Source organism: Podarcis tiliguerta (assembly GCF_965153285.1).
Source record: "Podarcis tiliguerta genome assembly, chromosome: 17".
NCBI lineage: Eukaryota > Metazoa > Chordata > Lepidosauria > Squamata > Lacertidae > Podarcis > Podarcis tiliguerta.
Window position 1 is genome coordinate 21245793 of NC_139550.1, and position 18216 is coordinate 21264008.

General features: G+C 44.0%; 1 protein-coding gene across 1 annotated transcript; it reads left to right on the forward strand.

Moving 5' to 3' along the window:
• Positions 1–2032: 2032 nt before the first annotated feature.
• LOC310667807 (relaxin-3-like) lies at positions 2033–6434 on the forward strand. The gene is made up of 2 exons (XM_083420766.1): positions 2033–2408; positions 5725–6434. Exons 1-2 carry the CDS (start codon positions 2171–2173, stop codon positions 6090–6092), a joined length of 606 nt encoding a protein of 201 aa, XP_083276892.1. The 5' UTR covers positions 2033–2170; the 3' UTR covers positions 6093–6434.
• Positions 6435–18216: the final 11782 nt, after the last annotated feature.

Consider the following 18216-nt stretch of genomic DNA (forward strand, 5'->3'; position numbering starts at 1 on the left):
ACTTGCCTTGCCCCGGGTGCTGACAACCCACGCTACGCCACTGGGAAAATGTAACTTGAAAAAAGAGACATTGTGCATACCTTTGTAAACCAAGAAAACTTTAATAAAATATTGTTTAAAAGAAAAGAAAGGAGATTCTGACTAAACATCAGGAAGAACTTTCTGACCTTGCCATTTGACTGTGGAACGGAAGCCCTCAGAAGGTGGTGGACTCTCCCTCCTTGGAGAATTTTAAGCCAAGATTGGATGGCCGTCTGTCATCAGAGGCGGTTTTTAGGGTAGCGCCACCACAATGCCGAAGAACTGAGTGCGAGAGCCGCTGAATTTTAGCGTTCCACAGGGCACCACTGAAATTCGAGAGCCCAAAGTCTGCCACTGCTGTCCTGGATGTTTTAGTTGAAGAGACCCGTGGCGTCCCTCTACGATTCTCGCCAGGGGTGCCAACTTGAATAAAATGGGGGGGGGGGGGAGAGAAGGTAAGCTCTGCCCTGCAAAATCGATCACAAGATGTGGAACGCAAACACCGTTTGAATGAACCCATGAACATTTTTTGCAGGGGGGCAGCTCCCTCAAATATTTTATGGGGGGGCAAAGGGACCTCAGCTCCTAGGAGTCGGAGCCTGATTCTCATTGTAGCTCAAAAAAAGAGAGCGATGCTTGACATATACCCTGGGACAGCTCAGCTGGTAGAACATGAGGCCCTTAATCTCTTTTTTTAAATAACGAATTCTATTAAATCTTCCAAATTATTACATAACTCCAGTCATCTATATGGTTTGGGGTTCAGTGGCGTAGCGTGGGTTGTCAGCACCCGGGGCAAGGCAAGTAATTTGCGCCCCTTAACCCGTGGATTTGCGCCCCCTAACCCTAACCCCCAGATGTTGCGCCCGGTGCGGCCGGCCCCCCCTGCACCCCCCACGCTACGCCACTGTTGGGGTTTTTTGTTCCACATTTTCTTGACTTCCATTCCCTCCTTCACTGATGTTGGTTTTCCCCCCCATTCCCTCTTAAGGGATGCATTAAAACATACCTACATTTATTTTCTAAGCCCTCCAAATCCATTCTCTACATTCTCAAATCCTGCATGTGATTTTGCATAAGAATGATAATTTGATAGGTAGTACGCCAATGACACTCCTAAGGTCAGGGTCGTGGATTCGAGTCCCATTTTGGGCAAAAGATTCCTGCATGGCAGGGGTTTGGACTAGATGACCCTTGTGATCCCTTCCCAACTTTACAAGTCTATGATTCTTGGGGCTCGAGGAGGAGGAGAACTTTGAAGAGTTCCTTGCCAAAGACTGGGCTCGTTTAGATGAAGATGCTCATGTGCGGGAAAACAATTGGAATGATGACAACGTGGAAGATGATTTCTTCAATCAGCTAAGAGATGAATTAGGAAAAAAAACACGGCTACAAGATGGAAACCTTACAGCTTTCAGTGATGCTGTGGACTGAAATGGGACTGTATCATAGGTGCCAAATCCCCAGGGCCCTGGGTGCCTGAGCACCTACAAAATTCCCCATGAAGCGGCAGAGCACCCACCAATTTCGCTGTCAACTCCCCAGGGCCCTGGGTCCCTGAGCACCTACAAAATTTCCCATGAAGGGACAGGGCACCCACAAATTTCAGTGCCATGTCCATGCACGCTCCCCTGGCACTCCTGGGATGAACGGACCTCCGGAACGAATTAAGTTCTTAACCAGAGGTACCACTGTATATTGAACAGAAAAATGTTACAGAATGCTAGCTGGAAGCAGAAATACTAGATTGTCCATTATCTAACCCCCCCCCCCCCCATTGTTTCGTGTCCGGATGTTCACTTTTTGAAATATGGGAACCCTAAAAAAGAAAAGAAAAAGAAAAAGAAGACGTTTCCTTCCTAATGCCCAGTGGCCATCTGGCAGGGGCTTCTCTCTAGGAAATTAATAAAGGGAGGTGGGCGAGGAAGCAGAGGACGGAAATGAGAAGTGCTGAAAGTCGTGTGCGTGTGGATGAGTCAGAGGCGGAGGGTCTCCTCTCGCTCTATAAAGCGCGCCTGGCGAAGGTTGCGGCTCAGCGCTCCAGCCGCCAGTCCTCTTCGCGCTCGACGGCGCGTCTCTGCAGGACTCCGAGCCGACAGAAGGGCGGGACGAGGCGGCGGCCAAAGGCAGGCGAGGGCGCGCGTTCGCCATGAGGCTCCGCGGGCTGCTGCCCGTCGTGCTGCTGCTGCTGACGACCGAGCTGACCTTCCGGAGCTCCCCGGCGGCCGGAGCCTCGGCATCCCCCCAAGACGGCGAGTACGCCGTGAGGCTGTGCGGGCGAGAGTTCATCCGCGCCGTCATCTTCACCTGCGGAGGGTCGCGCTGGAGAAGGGTTGCCGAGCGGACCACGGAGCAGGCACCACTCGACGCCGCCAGGGCGCGCGCTGGTAAGACGCTCGCGAGGCGGCGTCGGGGGAAACGGGGGTCGCGGGGGGTCGGGGGCGTCTCTCGTCTTCCACAGTGGGCGGTCATTATTGTTAATAATAAAAATAATAATAATAAATTAGACTAAACGCTGTGGCTCTTCCCGCTGAAACTTGGTGCCAAACGAACATCTCCAATATCCAACCGCGTCTTCGAAAGACCAGGAAAAGTACAGATCCCCGGGGAAGGGGGGGGGGAGTTTTCTCTGTTCGCCTCACGCGCAAACTTACAAGATGCTCGCTTCTAAAGCAGGATTTAGGTCGCGACCCTGTAGAGTAGACTCATGTCTGGGGATAGGTCCCCCCTCCATGGAGCTCGAGAGAACCATTTGGAGACTCGCGCGTAAAGACGCACTGCCAAGTCCGTTCTCCCGAGCTGGATGTAGAACAGCACCCACGAGGGTCATCTAGTCCGACCCCCTGCCCCTGCACTGAAGGAATCTTTTGCTCAGCAGTGGGACTCGAACCCACGACCCTGAGGCGAGGAGGCTGCTGCTCGACGCGAGCTATCCATAGGGCCGCTTCTCAACACAAAACGCATCGCCAAAGATCGAAACATCAAGAGCGCCCCGCCACTTTGCTTTCCCTACCCTTTAGTATACAGTGGTACCTCGGGTTACATATGCTTCAGGTTACATACGCTTCAGGTTACAGACTCCGCTAACCCAGAAATATTACCTCAGGTTAAGAACTTTGCTTCAGGATGAGAACAGAAATCGTGCTCTGGCGGCGCAGCAGCAGCGGGAGGCCCCATTAGCTAAAGTGGTGCTTCAGGTTAAGAACAGTTTCAGGTTAAGAACGGACCTCCGGAACGAATTAAGTACTTAACCTGAGGTACCACTGTAAAAGCAATGATGGTAATTTTATTATTTCTGTGCCAACCATCTGGCTGGGATGCCCCAGGAAAATATCCGTATAAAAACCACAATGAAACCTCAAACATCAAAAACTTCGCTATACAGGGCTGCCTTTTAAAAGTCGTGCAGTTGTTTCTCTGTTTGACATCTGATGAGAGGGCATAGCTGTCAACTTTTCCCTTTTCTTGCGAGGAATCCTATTCGGAATAAGGGAATTTCCCTTAAAAAAAGGGAAACGTTGACAGCTATGTGAGAGGGCATTTCCCAGGCAGGTTCCACAGCACCTCTCAGTATACCGTCTTTACCTCGTTGTTTCTGAGTCGCTAAAGCTTTAGCTCCCCAAAACTGTAAATTGCTTCTGTTGTGTTTGTTTGAAAGTGGATCTAGGGAGCATCATTCTCACCTGAAGCCCCTGCATCATGGCAAAAACTGGAAACACAGAGTGGTAGGCAGCTCAGTTGAACTTGTGAATAAGGCGTGACATGTTAATTTTCCCCTAAACTTCAAGGAGGCAGATGCAAAAAAGTGATATCCAGTTTTAGGCTGCCATTGTGCCTTGCTCTAGTTTAACCTCAGATTAGTCTTTGAAACACTAGCAAGTGTGAATACATACAAAAGCAACTTCTCATTTAAAATAAATTGGGGGGGGGGGAGGCAAATGAAATATGTATAATCCAGCCAAAGTTAAGTCTTTCAAATGTCTTGCTGATTTCAGTGGTGCTTGTGCATTCTCTTTGTTTGATTTGAAGGAGACTTAAGACTTGTGGGATTTGCATACCACCCCCAACTTGTTTGAATTGCAAATACTGTGTGTGTGTGTGTGCTTGCACCACACATAATCTATTGTTTCCTGTGGTGATATTGGGTAACAAGTATAAGACTGCCTGCTGCTCACAGCTTCTCTGATTGACATGCTCAACTGGTTAATTAATTCATAAAGAAATGTCCTAGGCGAGTGCTTGCAGATTATTTTAATACAATATAAAGTGGTAAATGAAAGTATATAGCAGTTCTACTATAAAGCCCCAGCATATGCTATAAATCTTGATTTAGACACTTGGTTTAGAGCAGAAGCAATTTGATCAATAAAAGGAACTTAGCATGGGGATTTGCCCCAGTTTGAAGATGAGCACCAAGGAAGGTAATAACAACTGTTTTAATTAGGACTTCCAATATTCATGTGCCTTTAAATTTCGACTATCCTTTTGAGGAAAAGACTGTAAACTCAAACATCTAAATCGAGGACTTATAAAAAATATTCTACCACATATACTGGCACAATCTCATTTTATATAGCTGTTGCATCTGCAAACGTACATTTTTCTTCTGCACATATCAGAAATGCCATATCAAAATTCAGTTGAAGCATGACTGAGTTACAGAAATTGGGGGGCTAGAGTTCAAAACTCAGCCGCATATCTCTTAGATAAATTCCATGTTTTAAAAGGATGTATTGGGAATTTCCAATAGTGATGTTTGGCAAACAGGTGTTCTTTTTTTAAAAGCAAAATACGTTGGATATTCTGCATGATTACCTAGCAAATAGACCTATTGAATTAAATATGGCAATAATAACTCAACCTGTATTATAGAATCAGTGAGCGTTTCAGAAACGTGGTGTGAAAAATCGTAAGTGGTCTAAAATGGGGAAGGGTCAATGCCCTATTTCTAAATCACAACCTTACTACATGCTCAGTATTTCAAGCTGAAGACTATAAGAAAATGATGTGGTTGTGTCTTTTAACTGGGATAATTATACTTTCCTGTTTCCTGTAATATATTTCTATTCTTCAGATCCCTACCTCTTTTTACAGGAATCACATTCGGAGTCCCAGATTCTAGCAGCGAACTTAGAACATTTGCTCAGCAATTTCTTTTTGTACTTGAAATGTTTATGGGTAAAAAAAAAACTCTGATTGTTGAATAATAAATCATTGGTATATTTTGGACTTGTTAAAATGAGATGCATTGTTTACTCAGGGTTGCCATACGCTCAGAATTTCCCAGATATAGCCGGCAATCAGCCATCGGTAGCAGTGTCCGGGCTGAAATGTCTGGGAAAATCTGGACATACAGCAACCCGTGTCAGCATTGTCTGGTTTTGCTGTTTTTCCTTCAAAATAGGTCAAAAACTTCATAATTTTTTGAGATTTTGCAAAAGGAAAAACCTCAACAATTTTGGGTAAAACCAAAAAAGCTCAACAACAATATGGCAGCCCTAGTTTAGTTAGCAAAATTTGCATATCACTACTTATTCTTGCAAGCTGCTCCTGAAATATTTTGGTGAACCAGTGGGGTAAAATGTGTATAGGTAAATGCATGAATAATACTCACAGTATCACTAACAAATTTCTTCCAAAAAGCTCAGTAGACATTTTACAAAGGGTCGCCTTTTGATAGTTTCCTTTGTTTTACCTTAACAGAGTTTCTTCAAACTAGCACGGACAAAGGACTGGATAATATTAACTTGCAGTCTGTCTTGGATCCTGAACTGGAGCAACTGCAAAGCATCAGTCAACAAGCTGGAAAGCCGTCGCTGAAAGACTTTTTAAATTTATATGATTATTTTAATGAATATGTTCCTACTTCCAGTGAATACAATGAATACATCCGTCAACTGGGAGATGCAGCCCACGAGAGAAGAAGCGAAACTGGGTTTGCCAATTCCATCAGTTCATATAACTTTCCTTTGGCCAAACAGCCTAGAATAAAGCGTGCAACTACTATGGGGATTGCCGGACTGTGCTGTAATTGGGGATGTACCAGAACTGAGATTAGTAGATTGTGTTAAAAATACCTTTATATTTGCACACCCAATTTTTCAGGAACACCCAAAATTCAGTGTTGTTTGCAGTGCTTTTAAATTGAATACTGCCTGTATGGAAAAAAAGATTGCTGATTTGTAATCTATTTTGTCTCCAAATTATTGATGGTGTCCTGGTTTCCTGTAAAAAATACAAACCACATGAATTGCCATTATAATTATGTTTTGCACTAAATGTATTTGCATTTTGTTATGTGTTCATTTTCCTACTCCAATTCGTCTAAAATTATGCTGATTTCTGTGCCACATTTGCCACACTGAAGAGAGAAACCCAACCTTTAATTAAAGTGTTATATAGTCTACATTAAATGTGCATGTGTGAAATTGGAAGCTAATGGATATAACTCAGCCAGGGATATATTTTCCTATGTGTTCCCAATGTGCCGAAGTTCCATAAACACAAAGCTAAATACAAACAATAAAATGTAGTTGTCCTAGATTACCTGGGGCAAGAGCTGTATTGGTTACACATTGCACATAAAAGTGAAGAGGCTCGTTCAAATACGTAGAGAAACCCATGCAGGAATTCATCGGCTCAGGGATGGCCACATCAGAATTCCCCTTTAAAACTTTCAATGTACTAAACCGCGGTTTGCAGTTTTTCTGCTAGCATGCCTAGCTGTGGCCAGAGATAAGGTACCCCCGTGCTCTCCAGGACTCTTCATCACAGGTGCACGAGAACACATAAACTACCCCTGATTTTTTTAGAGGCCACCATTTTCTTTCCAGAACCTGAGACCTGGTTTTCTACCAACCAGAGAGCACCTCTGTCTTGCTTGGATCAGATCTCAGTTGGTTCGCTCACATTAAGCCTCTAGACGCTTGCTGAGGGGTTTTCACTGCCTCTTTCTTAAATGCAACTAATCATAACAACATCAAAGCTCTTGAATATATTTCAACATAAGATTAGTTAGACCGGTTGGGTTAAACCAACTGTTAGCTTAGCCTTCTGTTTCCAAATCAATAAATGTTGGGCATGTTAATGTGTTTGGAAACAGGAGTCCCACTTTTATGTGCCTGTGTAGATGGCTGTTTGTTTGTTTGTTTGTGTATTGCAAAATACTGCAAGGATTCACCTACAAACAATACAGCTGTATGTCTTTGCAGACTCAGGTGGCAACTTGAGTCTTTTAAATATTACAGGACAAGCAACTATAATATATTGCACATACAAAACTAGTTCTAATGCAGATGCCTGTAGTACAAATTCTATATGCTGAGAAGACGACTCTGGAAACCAGACCACAAGGCAGGGTCTTGGAGGTTTTAAAAAATCAGTGACTCTGCTATTAATTTGTGGACTAAATTATCCCTGATAGCCAATTTATCTGGTAAAGCAGGAAAAAGTGTTTGACAAGAAATGCTGCAAGTCTACTAAAGAAAGCCTTTTTTTTTTTTTTTTTTTTTTTTACTAGCAGAGAGTGTGTGTGGTGTCTTCGACCACATAGCAGGACCTGTCATTTGCACGGTAGTCTTCCATTTCTGCCCCGCACCTTTCGAGATGAATTGACGGAGGCCCATTTTCAGATGTGGCTACAACAAACATAGGAGAGGAGGGATGTTCATATAGTTAATATGGTTGCACATTTTATAGAACAGCGTCAAACTAGAATGACAGGATTTGCATTTTCAGGTGTGAAATATTACAGCGATAAACATTCAGCTTCTTAATTACAAAGGAAGAAACAATGAACTTGTGAAGAATATTTTGGGATATCCACATGATCTCTACCTCCTCACTCACATGCATGGTACACACTGAAATAATGTCACCCAGCCGTCGTGCAGTTGAAGGAGCGGTGAAGGAGGTACATTGGCACGCAAAGTCAGCCTCCAGGTGTGACTGGGGTGGAATCTGTAAAGGTAAAGGGATCCCTGACCATTAGGTCCAGTTGTGACCGACTCCAGGGTTGCGGCGCTCATCTCGCTTTATTGGCCAAGGAAGCCAGCGTACAGCTTCCAGGTCATGTGGCCAGCATGACTAATCCGCTTCTGGCAAACCAGAGCAGTGCCGGAGTGGTACCTATTTATCTACTTGCAGGGACTGAGCAATGGGAGCTCACCCCGTCGCAGGGATTCGAACCGCCGACCTTCTGATCGGCAAGTCCTAGGCTCTGTGGTTTAACCCACAGCACCACCCGCATCCCTGTGTATATATATATATATAGCTCACAAAAAATATACTGCACTGAAGAACCTGGAACTCTGAGCATTTCTGCTAAAGCACCGTGAAGAATTCGCGACACTAGCTCCTCTGACGAGTGCTGGAGATGCGCAGGCACACAGTCCCTGCTCCGCCTCGCTTACCTCCCCACACTCCCCTCCCCAGACTCTCCTTGGACTCTCCGCCAGGTGCCCTCGAGTGTGTAGCGCCCTGGCGCCATGCACCACTGGGTAGAGACGGCCCTGTTTTAAAGCATCTGAATGGCCAAGCTCAAAACTCTCTTTCTCAGATCAGCTCTGATCCCAAATCCTCGTGGATATGTAGCCATAGTATCATTGTCTTCCGTGCCAATTGTCAAGCCAGGGCTCACGTGCCGTTCACCTTTACCTGGTTGCGTATCAAGGAATGATCCAGGATCAGCTTTGGCCACTAAGTGAACAGGCAGATTCAGGGCAGCTACCAGAGCTGGTAAATGTGCAGTGGGCAAAAATGATCTGGAAAATAAAGAAGGCCTCAACCTCAGCCTCACAGCCAGGTTGCACGATGACCAGCTGCTGTCCCACTCAAGCTCAGTCACTCTGCTCACCAACAGTGTCCCTTTGAGCTCCTGCTTTCCTTTTTTTAAAAAAATATTTATTCCAATTTTCACAAATACAAAAAAATTGAAAAAAAGCAAAGTACAATAGAATAAGGTAAAAAAAAAAAAGATAAAAATTAAAAATACATAAAAAACCACACCTCCACCCCACCAACAAGAGAAAAAACAAAAAACTAAAACATTTAAAAAAGAAACACTTCCATTTTTCAGAATTCCATCCTTCAATAACTTATTTCCTCGACCTCCCCCCACCTCCCTTTTTGTATTCCAATTACTAATTGAGTCAGCAAATTCTTTCCATCTTTCACTGCTTACTCACCTATTTATCTTAATCCATTTAAACCTTATCTTCCCATCATCATCTAAAAGATAATCTATACTCCCATCTAATAAAAGGAGAAAAACCTTAAATCTTATACCCTTAAATCCTAAAATCTCAAATCCTTGTAATATTTCCACTAAAGTCATATAAATTCATTCCACCATCTCCCAACATTCCTTAATTGTACAATATTATACTCAATGCTGTTTTTTAAAAAAAAATCCCAATTTTTCCCTACCATCTCTTCCCCCTGGTTTCGGATTTTGTCAGTCTTTTCTGTTAATTTTATCAGTCTTTTCTGTCAGATCCATTAATTCCATCAACCCGGTGCTCTTATGTCCGAGGCTCTTAACTCTTCTCCCTGTTCTGAAAAAACCCAAAGGGCTTTTTTCTCGGCAACTCCTTTATTCAATTTCAACATAATTGCCCATACTCCATGTTCAAAATTGTAATCCAAGAGGTATTCCAAAGCATACTCCACAGTCTCTTTGAGGTTACGGAATTCCACTTTTCCAAGCTTTCCCGCAGTGCCACCCTCCAACAGAAAGTCCATCCATCTTGCTTTATTCAGTCCAAGTGGGGCACTGCCTCTCCATTTCTGACTTTCAAAGTTCATAACTTCGAACTTCTATTTATGTCCATCAATTTGATTCACTGAGGCCAAGGTCCTGCTTTCCTAGCCAACAAGTGCACACCTTCGCCTCCACCTGCCCAAACTTCACATGATGTCCATGTACTCTGGCTTCTATCTACTTTGTGCCTTCTGATCCTCTCCCTCACTGCTTTCTCGTTATCATAACATGGGAGATCTTAATGTACAGGAACAGGTGCCTTTGATTTTCAGAATATTTCAGCCCCCACATGCACAAGTACAGGACATCTTTGCTTTCCCTTGAAGGCCTTGTCTTCTTTTTCCAGATCACAAAGTGTTGCACCTTATTTAAAGGCCAGGCAGGTGGAGGCTGAGCTCAGTGTTTGCTGGCTAGGAGAGAGACACCTGGGAGCTCCAAGGCAAACTGAGGGAGAGCAGAGTCAGTGACTGAGTGCAAATGGGCAAGATGAGCTTGGACCACCTCTTGCTATTGCTGTTAGTTACACTGCCAATCGAAGTGCTGCCCCAACACATAAGAAGACATTGTGTCCGCCATTACTTCAAGGCAGTTGAGTATATCTGTGAAACTTATGATTACGCAAGCTCCCTGCTGGACGATCTACGCTATTCCGGTCCCCCACGCGTTGGTAAGTGATTCAGACAAAGTTGAGCTACCAGCCAGTCCTTCACCATGTAGCTTGCTGCTCTTTTGTATTCCTGTTCAAGAGGAGTAAGGTGACTTCTATAAGGGAGCGCATGGGATTTTCCATATTTCGGGCCAAAGCTCCTGTTTTTAGTTATAATCTGTATAAGTGGGTACAGGAAGAAAAGAAATGGATTAGAAAGCAGTTCGGTATAATGCACAGTCTGCAGATGGATGTTTTGTTTTGTTTTTAACCCAAGTGAAATGATCCATGGTCGGCTTTTGGAGAGAAAATGTTTCTTTTTTCTGCTGCAGTTGACATTGGATTTTGGCTTTTTACAACTCAAAAGACAAGATTTGATTCCATTCAGAATTCATCAAGGATATCTAGTCTGACATAGCAGTAGTAGCCTGTGATTTAAATAAATAAAAGATAGTGGTCTTTTGTCAACCATCCTTTTTTTATTGCAAAAGAAATGTGCATTTGTTTCTCGTTTGTTAATTGTTGTTGTTGTTTAGTCGTTTAGTCATGTCTGACTCTTCGTGACCCCATGGACCAGAGCACGCCAGACACTCCTGTCTTCCACTGCCTCCCACAGTTTAGTCAAACTCATGCTGGTAGCTTCGAGAACACTATCCAACCATCTCGTCCTCTGTCGTCCCCTTCTCCTTGTGCCCTCCATCTTTCCCAACATCAGGGTCTTTTCCAGGGAGTCTTCTCTTCTCATGAGGTGGCCAAAGTATTGGAGCCTCAGCTTCAAGATCTGTCCTTCCAGTGAGCACTCAGGGCTGATTTCCTTAAGAATGGATGCGTTTGATCTTCTTGCAGTCCATGGGACTCTCAAGAGTCTCCTCCAGCACCATAATTCAAAAGCATCAGTTCTTTGGCAATCAGCCTTCTTTATGGTCCCGCTGTCACTTCCATACATCACTACTGGGAAAATCATAGCTTTAACTATACGGACCTTGGTTGGCATCACCTTGCCAACAAAAGTCTGTTTGTTAATACTAAGAGTCATCTTTCAGTATTGTAGTTCTGTTGAAATGGGAGTATGGAAATCTTTCTAGACTCTTTCGTAATGGTCAGACCATTTCCTGGTAGGACTTAGGCTTACAACTGCTTCTGCTCTTCACAGGTATTTAAAGTGGGTTCTCCCTGAAGGTTGATGGAATCTGATAGATTCTTAAGGGTCTTTGGGGAGTTTACAGCTAGGATGGCTGGCATTCTCTCAAAGAACTAGTTACTCCATAGAATAGAGAACTGATTAATTATTTCACCATTACTTGCAAATGCCCTTTCTCACAGGGCACAGAGTCTTACTGCTAATTTACTAGAGAGCTGGGGTCAATGAAGCAGATAGGGAAAAAGCTTGAATCCAAGTGGCAGAAAATATCATGCGGACAGAAACACAAAGAGGACATTGGCTTTGCGGAGAATGTATTACGATAAATCATTAAATTTATTTAGTTCTGAAAATTGTTAGGTGCTTTGTTAAAAGCAGAGATACAGAAATGTTGTGAAGAATCAATGAATGTTCTCTGAGATGAGAGCCCAAACTTTGTAACATGCAATGCATTGTTTTCAATTTATTTTAATTCCACTGTTAATCTTTATTTCTAAAAAATGCAATTTGTTGGTACAAACCAGAAAATGGAATGAAGAGGACCAAGCAACGAATGATATTGTGCAGTGTTATCAATACTTGTTTCTCATCAATAGTAGTAGTAGTAGTACATTTAAAAAAAAAAAAATTGATTACTTAAACAAACCACCAGCACCCAATAAAACTAGCATTCCAATATGTCAACAATACTTTTCTTAGTTAAGATGCACGGAGGATTCAGAATTGATAAGGACTTTTGCAAACCAAAGTCAGATAAATGTTATTTAAAGTAACTGAGGCTGCAATCCTGGGCACATTTAGCATGTGAGTAGCATACATTTAACAGGACGTACTTCTGTCTGAGAAGGCCCTAAAGGATGACGGCAATGGAAACCAAATCTTCTGTTTAACTGCATTTCCTATATGCAATAGCTTCAGAAGATGAGCTGAGAAGCATAATGGTTTTGTCTTTCCTTTTCAGAGTTAGCTGAAGACCACCACCGACCCAATGCCGAGCCATCGCCGGGACATTTCTTTGGTTCAAATAACCCTCGCAAGAATTCTATGGATGCAGCTGAGAAGAATGCTTGGCAGAAGAGAAAATCTCCAATAGGCATTGCTAGCCGTGTTAGATCAGGTGGAGATTTAGATTTCTGCTGTAGTTGACGTTGGATTTTGGCTTTTTACGACTCAAAAGACAAGATTTGATTCCATTCAGAATTCATCAAGGATATCTAGTCTGACATAGCAGTAGTAGCTTGTGATTTAAATAAATAAAAGATAGTGGTCTTTTGTCAACCATCCTTTTTTTATTGCAAAAGAAATGTGCATTTGTTTCTCATTTGTTAATATTAAGAGTCATCTTTCAGTATTGTAGTTCTGTTGAAATGGAAGTATGAGCTGAGAAGCATAATGGTTTTGTCTTTCCTTTTCAGAGTTAGCTGAAGACCACCACCGACCCAATGCAGAGCCATCGCTGGGACATTTCTTTGATTCAAATAACCCTCGCAAGAATTCTATGGATGCAGCTGAGGAGAATGCTTGGCAGAAGATAAAATATCTAATAGGCATTGCTAGCCGTGTTAGATCAGGTTTCCCACAAGTCAAACGCTTCATAAGACAAGAGATGTACCTGCCAAGGAAGTGTTGCACAGTGGGATGCAGCGTGGAGGAAATTATTGATGCCCACTGTTAGAAATACTGGTTCAGTTGCTGTGCTGCTTGACCATTGTGTACACAAAGGAGAAGCACAGATGATTTTTAACCCCGTCTTGTATGCAATTAATTGTAGGCTTCTTAGCGCCTTGGAAAAACCTGGGGTGGTGTCTTTGCATTGTGACAGCAAACCATCACAAAATTCTGCAGTGGTTTTGCTGAGATGCATCCACATCCCTTCTCTTCTAGAACTTGTCTTGGATCTCATGCTGAACTTTCCATGGAAATTGTAATGCTTAAGGTAGACTATCCACTGTTAAATAAAGTAGTACGAGAGCAAAGGATTGTGGTTCTTTGACCTCCAGCACCACGGAAATAAAATATTTGGTTGCAGATGGGATTCATAACACACTTGCCATCATGAATGCAATGGGAATTATTGATTCAAATTGCTTTAGCAAACATAGAATTGCTTCTCTCTTGAAATCTCATATTGTTACTGAAATATACTCGGAGTAGAGAGTGGATTTCATGCTCTTTATTCAGCTCATAGTGGTGAGGAGGGAATGAAAGTTTCCCCAAAGTATCTGCTTTATATACATTATTTACACAATGGGCTGCATGTGATTGGTTAATTCCAGAATTCTCCTGTAGGCCAATCAGGTTGTGGATTCACTTCCATCTGGAGCTGGATTGGGTGGTTCCTGCAGACCAATCAGACTGCTGCATTGTTCTAGGACCAATCAGACTGCTGCATTCTGAATCCTATTGTTCTAGGACCAATCAGGCTGCTGCCTTTTGGATCCTATTGTTCTAGGACCATTCAGACTGCTGCCTTTTGGATCCTATTGTTCTAGGACCATTCAGACTGCTGCATTTTGGATCCTATTCAACTCAGTACATAACAGTTACCAAAGTTGCACACCCAAGAGGTAGCAAGATTTTGGGGCGGGGTGCAGTTTCTAGGCACACACCCAGTGTCTGTATTCCTTTGAGAATCAATACATGGTGGTGTCATAAATTTAAGACACCTGAGTTTAGATGGAAGGACTCCAGATCTTCAAGTTACAAGAAAGAGGATTCCGATTAAACATCAGGAAGAACTTTCTGACAGTAAGAGCTCTTCAATAGATGAGCAGTCTCCCTCGGGAGGTTGTGAACACCTTTATTTTGTAAGCAGAGGTTGGATGACTATCTGTCACAGATGCTTTAGCTGAGATTCCTGCATTGCAGGGGGTTGGACTGAATGACCTTTGGGTTCCCTTCCAGCTCTACAATTCTATGATTCCACAGCATTGTGACAATCCTGCCCCTGCTGCTGGCCTTCACAGAAGCTTCACCCTTCTCCCCCCTTCCTCCAGCCTCCTGAATTCCAAAGCTAGATTTTCCTGTAACTTCACACTCAGGTGTGCTAAACCTACAGAGAAGGCCCTCTGTCTGGTACCTTGTAACCTCACTTCTTGCAATGAGGGAAGTGCAGGAAGACCCTCAGAGCTGGACCTCAGTGTCTGGACAGAATGATGGGGGTGGAGACGCTCCTTATAGTATGCAGTGCCAAGGTCATTTAGGGCTTTAAAGGTCTCTCACCAACACTTTGAATTGTGTTCAGAAACAGACTGGTAGCCAATGTAGATCCTTCAGGACAAGGCTTATGTGGTCCTGGTAGCTGCTCTCAGTCACCAGTCTAGCAGCCACATTCTGGATTAGTTGTAGTTTCCGAGTCACCTTCAAAGGTGGCCCAAGTAGAGTGCATTGCAGTAGTCCAAGTAGGAGATAACCAGGGCATGCACCACTCTGGGGAGACAGTTTGCAGGCAGGTAGGGTCTCAGCCAGCGTACCAGATGGAGCTAGTTGACAGCCACCCTGGAAACAGAACTGACTTGTGCCTCCATGGACAGCTGTGAGTCCAAAATGACTCCCAGGCTGTGCACCTGGTCCTTCAGGGGTACTATTACTCCATTCAGAACCAGGGTGTCTCCCCACACCTGCCCGTCTCCTGTCCCCTGGAAACAATACTTCTGTCTTGTTGGGATTCAATTTCAATGCATTAGCCACCAACCATCTTCCAACCACCTCTAGACATTCACACAGGATGTTCACTGCCTTCACTGGTTCCAATTTAAAGGAGAGGTAGACCTGGGAATCATCCACATACTGGTGAGCGCCCAGCCCAAACTCTGTGATGATTTCTCCCAGTGGCTTCATATGGATGTTGAAAAGCATGGGGGAGAGGATGGATCTCTGAGGGACCCCACAAGTGAGCTCCTAGGGGTCCAAACACTCATCCCCCTACACCACTTTCTGGACACAGCCCAGGATGGAGTGGAGCCACTGCATGACATTGCCCCCAGCTCCCAACATCCCCTAGAAGGTTTAGAAATATACCATGGTCAATGGTATGAAGAGATACAGCAGAACCAGGAAACAGCTTTCGCTGCTGTCCCTGGTTCACCAGAGATCACCTACCAGTGCAACCAAGGCAGTTTCAGTCCCATGATGGGACCTGAATCCCAGCTGGAAGGGATCCAAATGGTCTGCATCCTCCAGGCGTGCTTGGAGTTGTTCAGTGGCTCCCACCCCCACCCTTGCCCAAGAATGGAAGATTTGGGGACGGGCAATGGCCAAATATGGTTTTTTAGGAAGTAGTTTAATAATCGCTTCTTTAAGTGGGTCTGGGAAGACTCCCTTGCAGAGGGAAGCATTCACCACCCTACATAGCCCATTGTCCAGCACTTCCTGGCTCGCTTTTATGAGGTGCAACCCCTTTTACATGAGGTTCAACACTTTGTGATCTGGAAAAAGACAAGGCCTTTGAGGGAAAGCGAAGACGTCCTGTACTTGTGCATTCTTGCATGTTGGGACTGAAACAGTCGGAAAATCAAAGGCACCTAAAAAAGGTGGCAGCTAAAAAAGCCAATGCAATTCTGGGCTGCATCAATAGGAGTATAGCATCTAGATCAAGGGAAGTAATAGTGCCACTGTATTCTGCTCTGGTCAGACCTCACCTGGAGTACTGTGTCCAGTTCTGGGCACCACAGTTCAGGAAGGACACTGACAAACTGGAACGTGTCCAGAGGAGGGCAACCAAAATGGTCAAAGGCCTGGAAACGATGCCTTATGAGGAACGGCTAAGGGAGCTGGGCATGTTTAGCCTGGAGAAGAGGAGGTTAAGGAGTGATACAATAGCCATGTTCAAATATATAAAAGGATGTCACATAGAGGAGGGAGAAAGGTTGTTTTCTGCTGCTCCAGAGAAGCGGACACGGAGCAATGGATCCAAACTACAAGAGAGAAGATTCCACCTAAACATTAGGAAGAACTTCCTGACAGTAAGAGCTGTTTGACAGTGGAATTTGCTGCCAAGGAGTGTGGTGGAGTCTCCTTCTTTGGAGGTCTTTAAGCAGAGGCTTGACAACCATATGTCAGGAGTGCTCTGATGGTGTTTCCTGCTTGGCAGGGGGTTGGACTCGATGGCCCTTGTGGTCTCTTCCAACTCTATGATTCTATGACCTGTTCCTGTACATTAAGATCTCCCAAGTTATCATAATGAGAAAGAAGTGAGGGAGAGGATCAGAAGGCACAAAGTAGGTAGAAGCCAGAGTACATGGACATCATGTGAAGTTTGGGCAGGTGGAGGCGAAGGTGTGCATTTGTTGGCTAGGAAAGCAGGAGCTCAAAGGGACACTGTTGGTGAGCAGAGTGACTGAGCTTGAGTGGGACAGCAGCTGGTCATCGTGCAACCTGGCTGTGAGGCTGAGGTTGAGGCCTTCTCTATTTTCCAGATCATTTTTGCCCAGCTGCACATTTACCAGCTCTGGTAGCTGCCCTGCATCTGCCTGTTTGCTTAGTGGCCAAAGCTGATCCTGGATTATTCCTTGATACGCAACCAGGTAAAGGTGAACGGCATGTGAATGGCTTGACAACCTGCATTGTCATTGGCCTGGAAGACAATGATACTATGGCTACATATCCACATGGATCTGGGATCAGAGGTGTTCTGAGAAGGAGAGGTTTGCACTTGGCCATTCAGATACTTTAAAATACTTACTTGCTTGGCAGGGGGTTGGACTCGATGGCCCTTCTGGTCTCTTCCAACTCTATGATTCTATGATTCTTACATTTTTTTTTATTAAAGATTTTCTTGTTTTACAGAAGTATGTGTAATGTCTCTCGTATTTTTTTCCGTGTAACATTTTTACAAATCAGTTTCATTTGTTGAGACATTAGGGGGTGGTTGGAGGGGGGAAGATGGGGGGGTCGGGTGGCAATGTTTCTATTATGCTTAATGTATGTAGGGTTTGGTGTCAGCATTGCTCGTGCAGGTTCTCTGCTGTTCATTTGTGTTTCTTTGGTGGTGTGAGAGGTTGGGGTTGGCCTAGGGTGTGGTTGTTTGTTTGTGATTGGCTGTGGTGATCTTTGTTTTCGTGTGTGAGTGGGGTTATTTTGGATCAGGATAGCCATATTGATTCGTATGCTGTTGGTGGATTATTGTCATTGTCTTGTTGGGCTGTGTATGTGATAAAGGGGAGCCATACCGAGGTAAAGGCGTCTTCTTCTGTTTGTCCCTGTGTCAGTTTCAGTTTATTGGTTAATTAAAATACTTACATTCTGATCTTTTTTGTTTTTTAAGGCACACACACACACATTTTACACAGCTGCCTGAATGCTCATGAAGTTGTGTGGGAAGAACAAGGGACCCATGAGGAGATTGGTGGGGAAAATGAACTCTTTTTATTCCATACTCTGCCACGATGTGTCCAGTGGCATAGACAGAAAACAGTGCAACAAAGAAAAACAGATTGAAATTGATCCTATACAACATGGCTAGTCAGAGTTCTGGTGCTTCCTGGTAGAGATTTCCCAGTTCGCCAAGAATTTGCAAAGGTCATAGACAAAGGTTCTGAGATTACATCCACAAACTCCTTTAGTACCATTTTACCAATCTTGGGTTAAGCACATCTCATTGCCATCACAATCCTACTAATCTCATAGAGAATATCTGGTTTATCAGAG

Coding starts and splice junctions, on each gene's coding strand:
- LOC310667807 (XM_083420766.1), top strand. CDS start 2,171: ATGAGGCTCCGCGGGCTGCTGCCCGTCGTGCTGCTGCTGCTGACGACC. Junction 2,409..5,724: donor CGCCGCCAGGGCGCGCGCTG/GTAAGACGCTCG, acceptor TTACCTTAACAG/AGTTTCTTCAAACTAGCACG.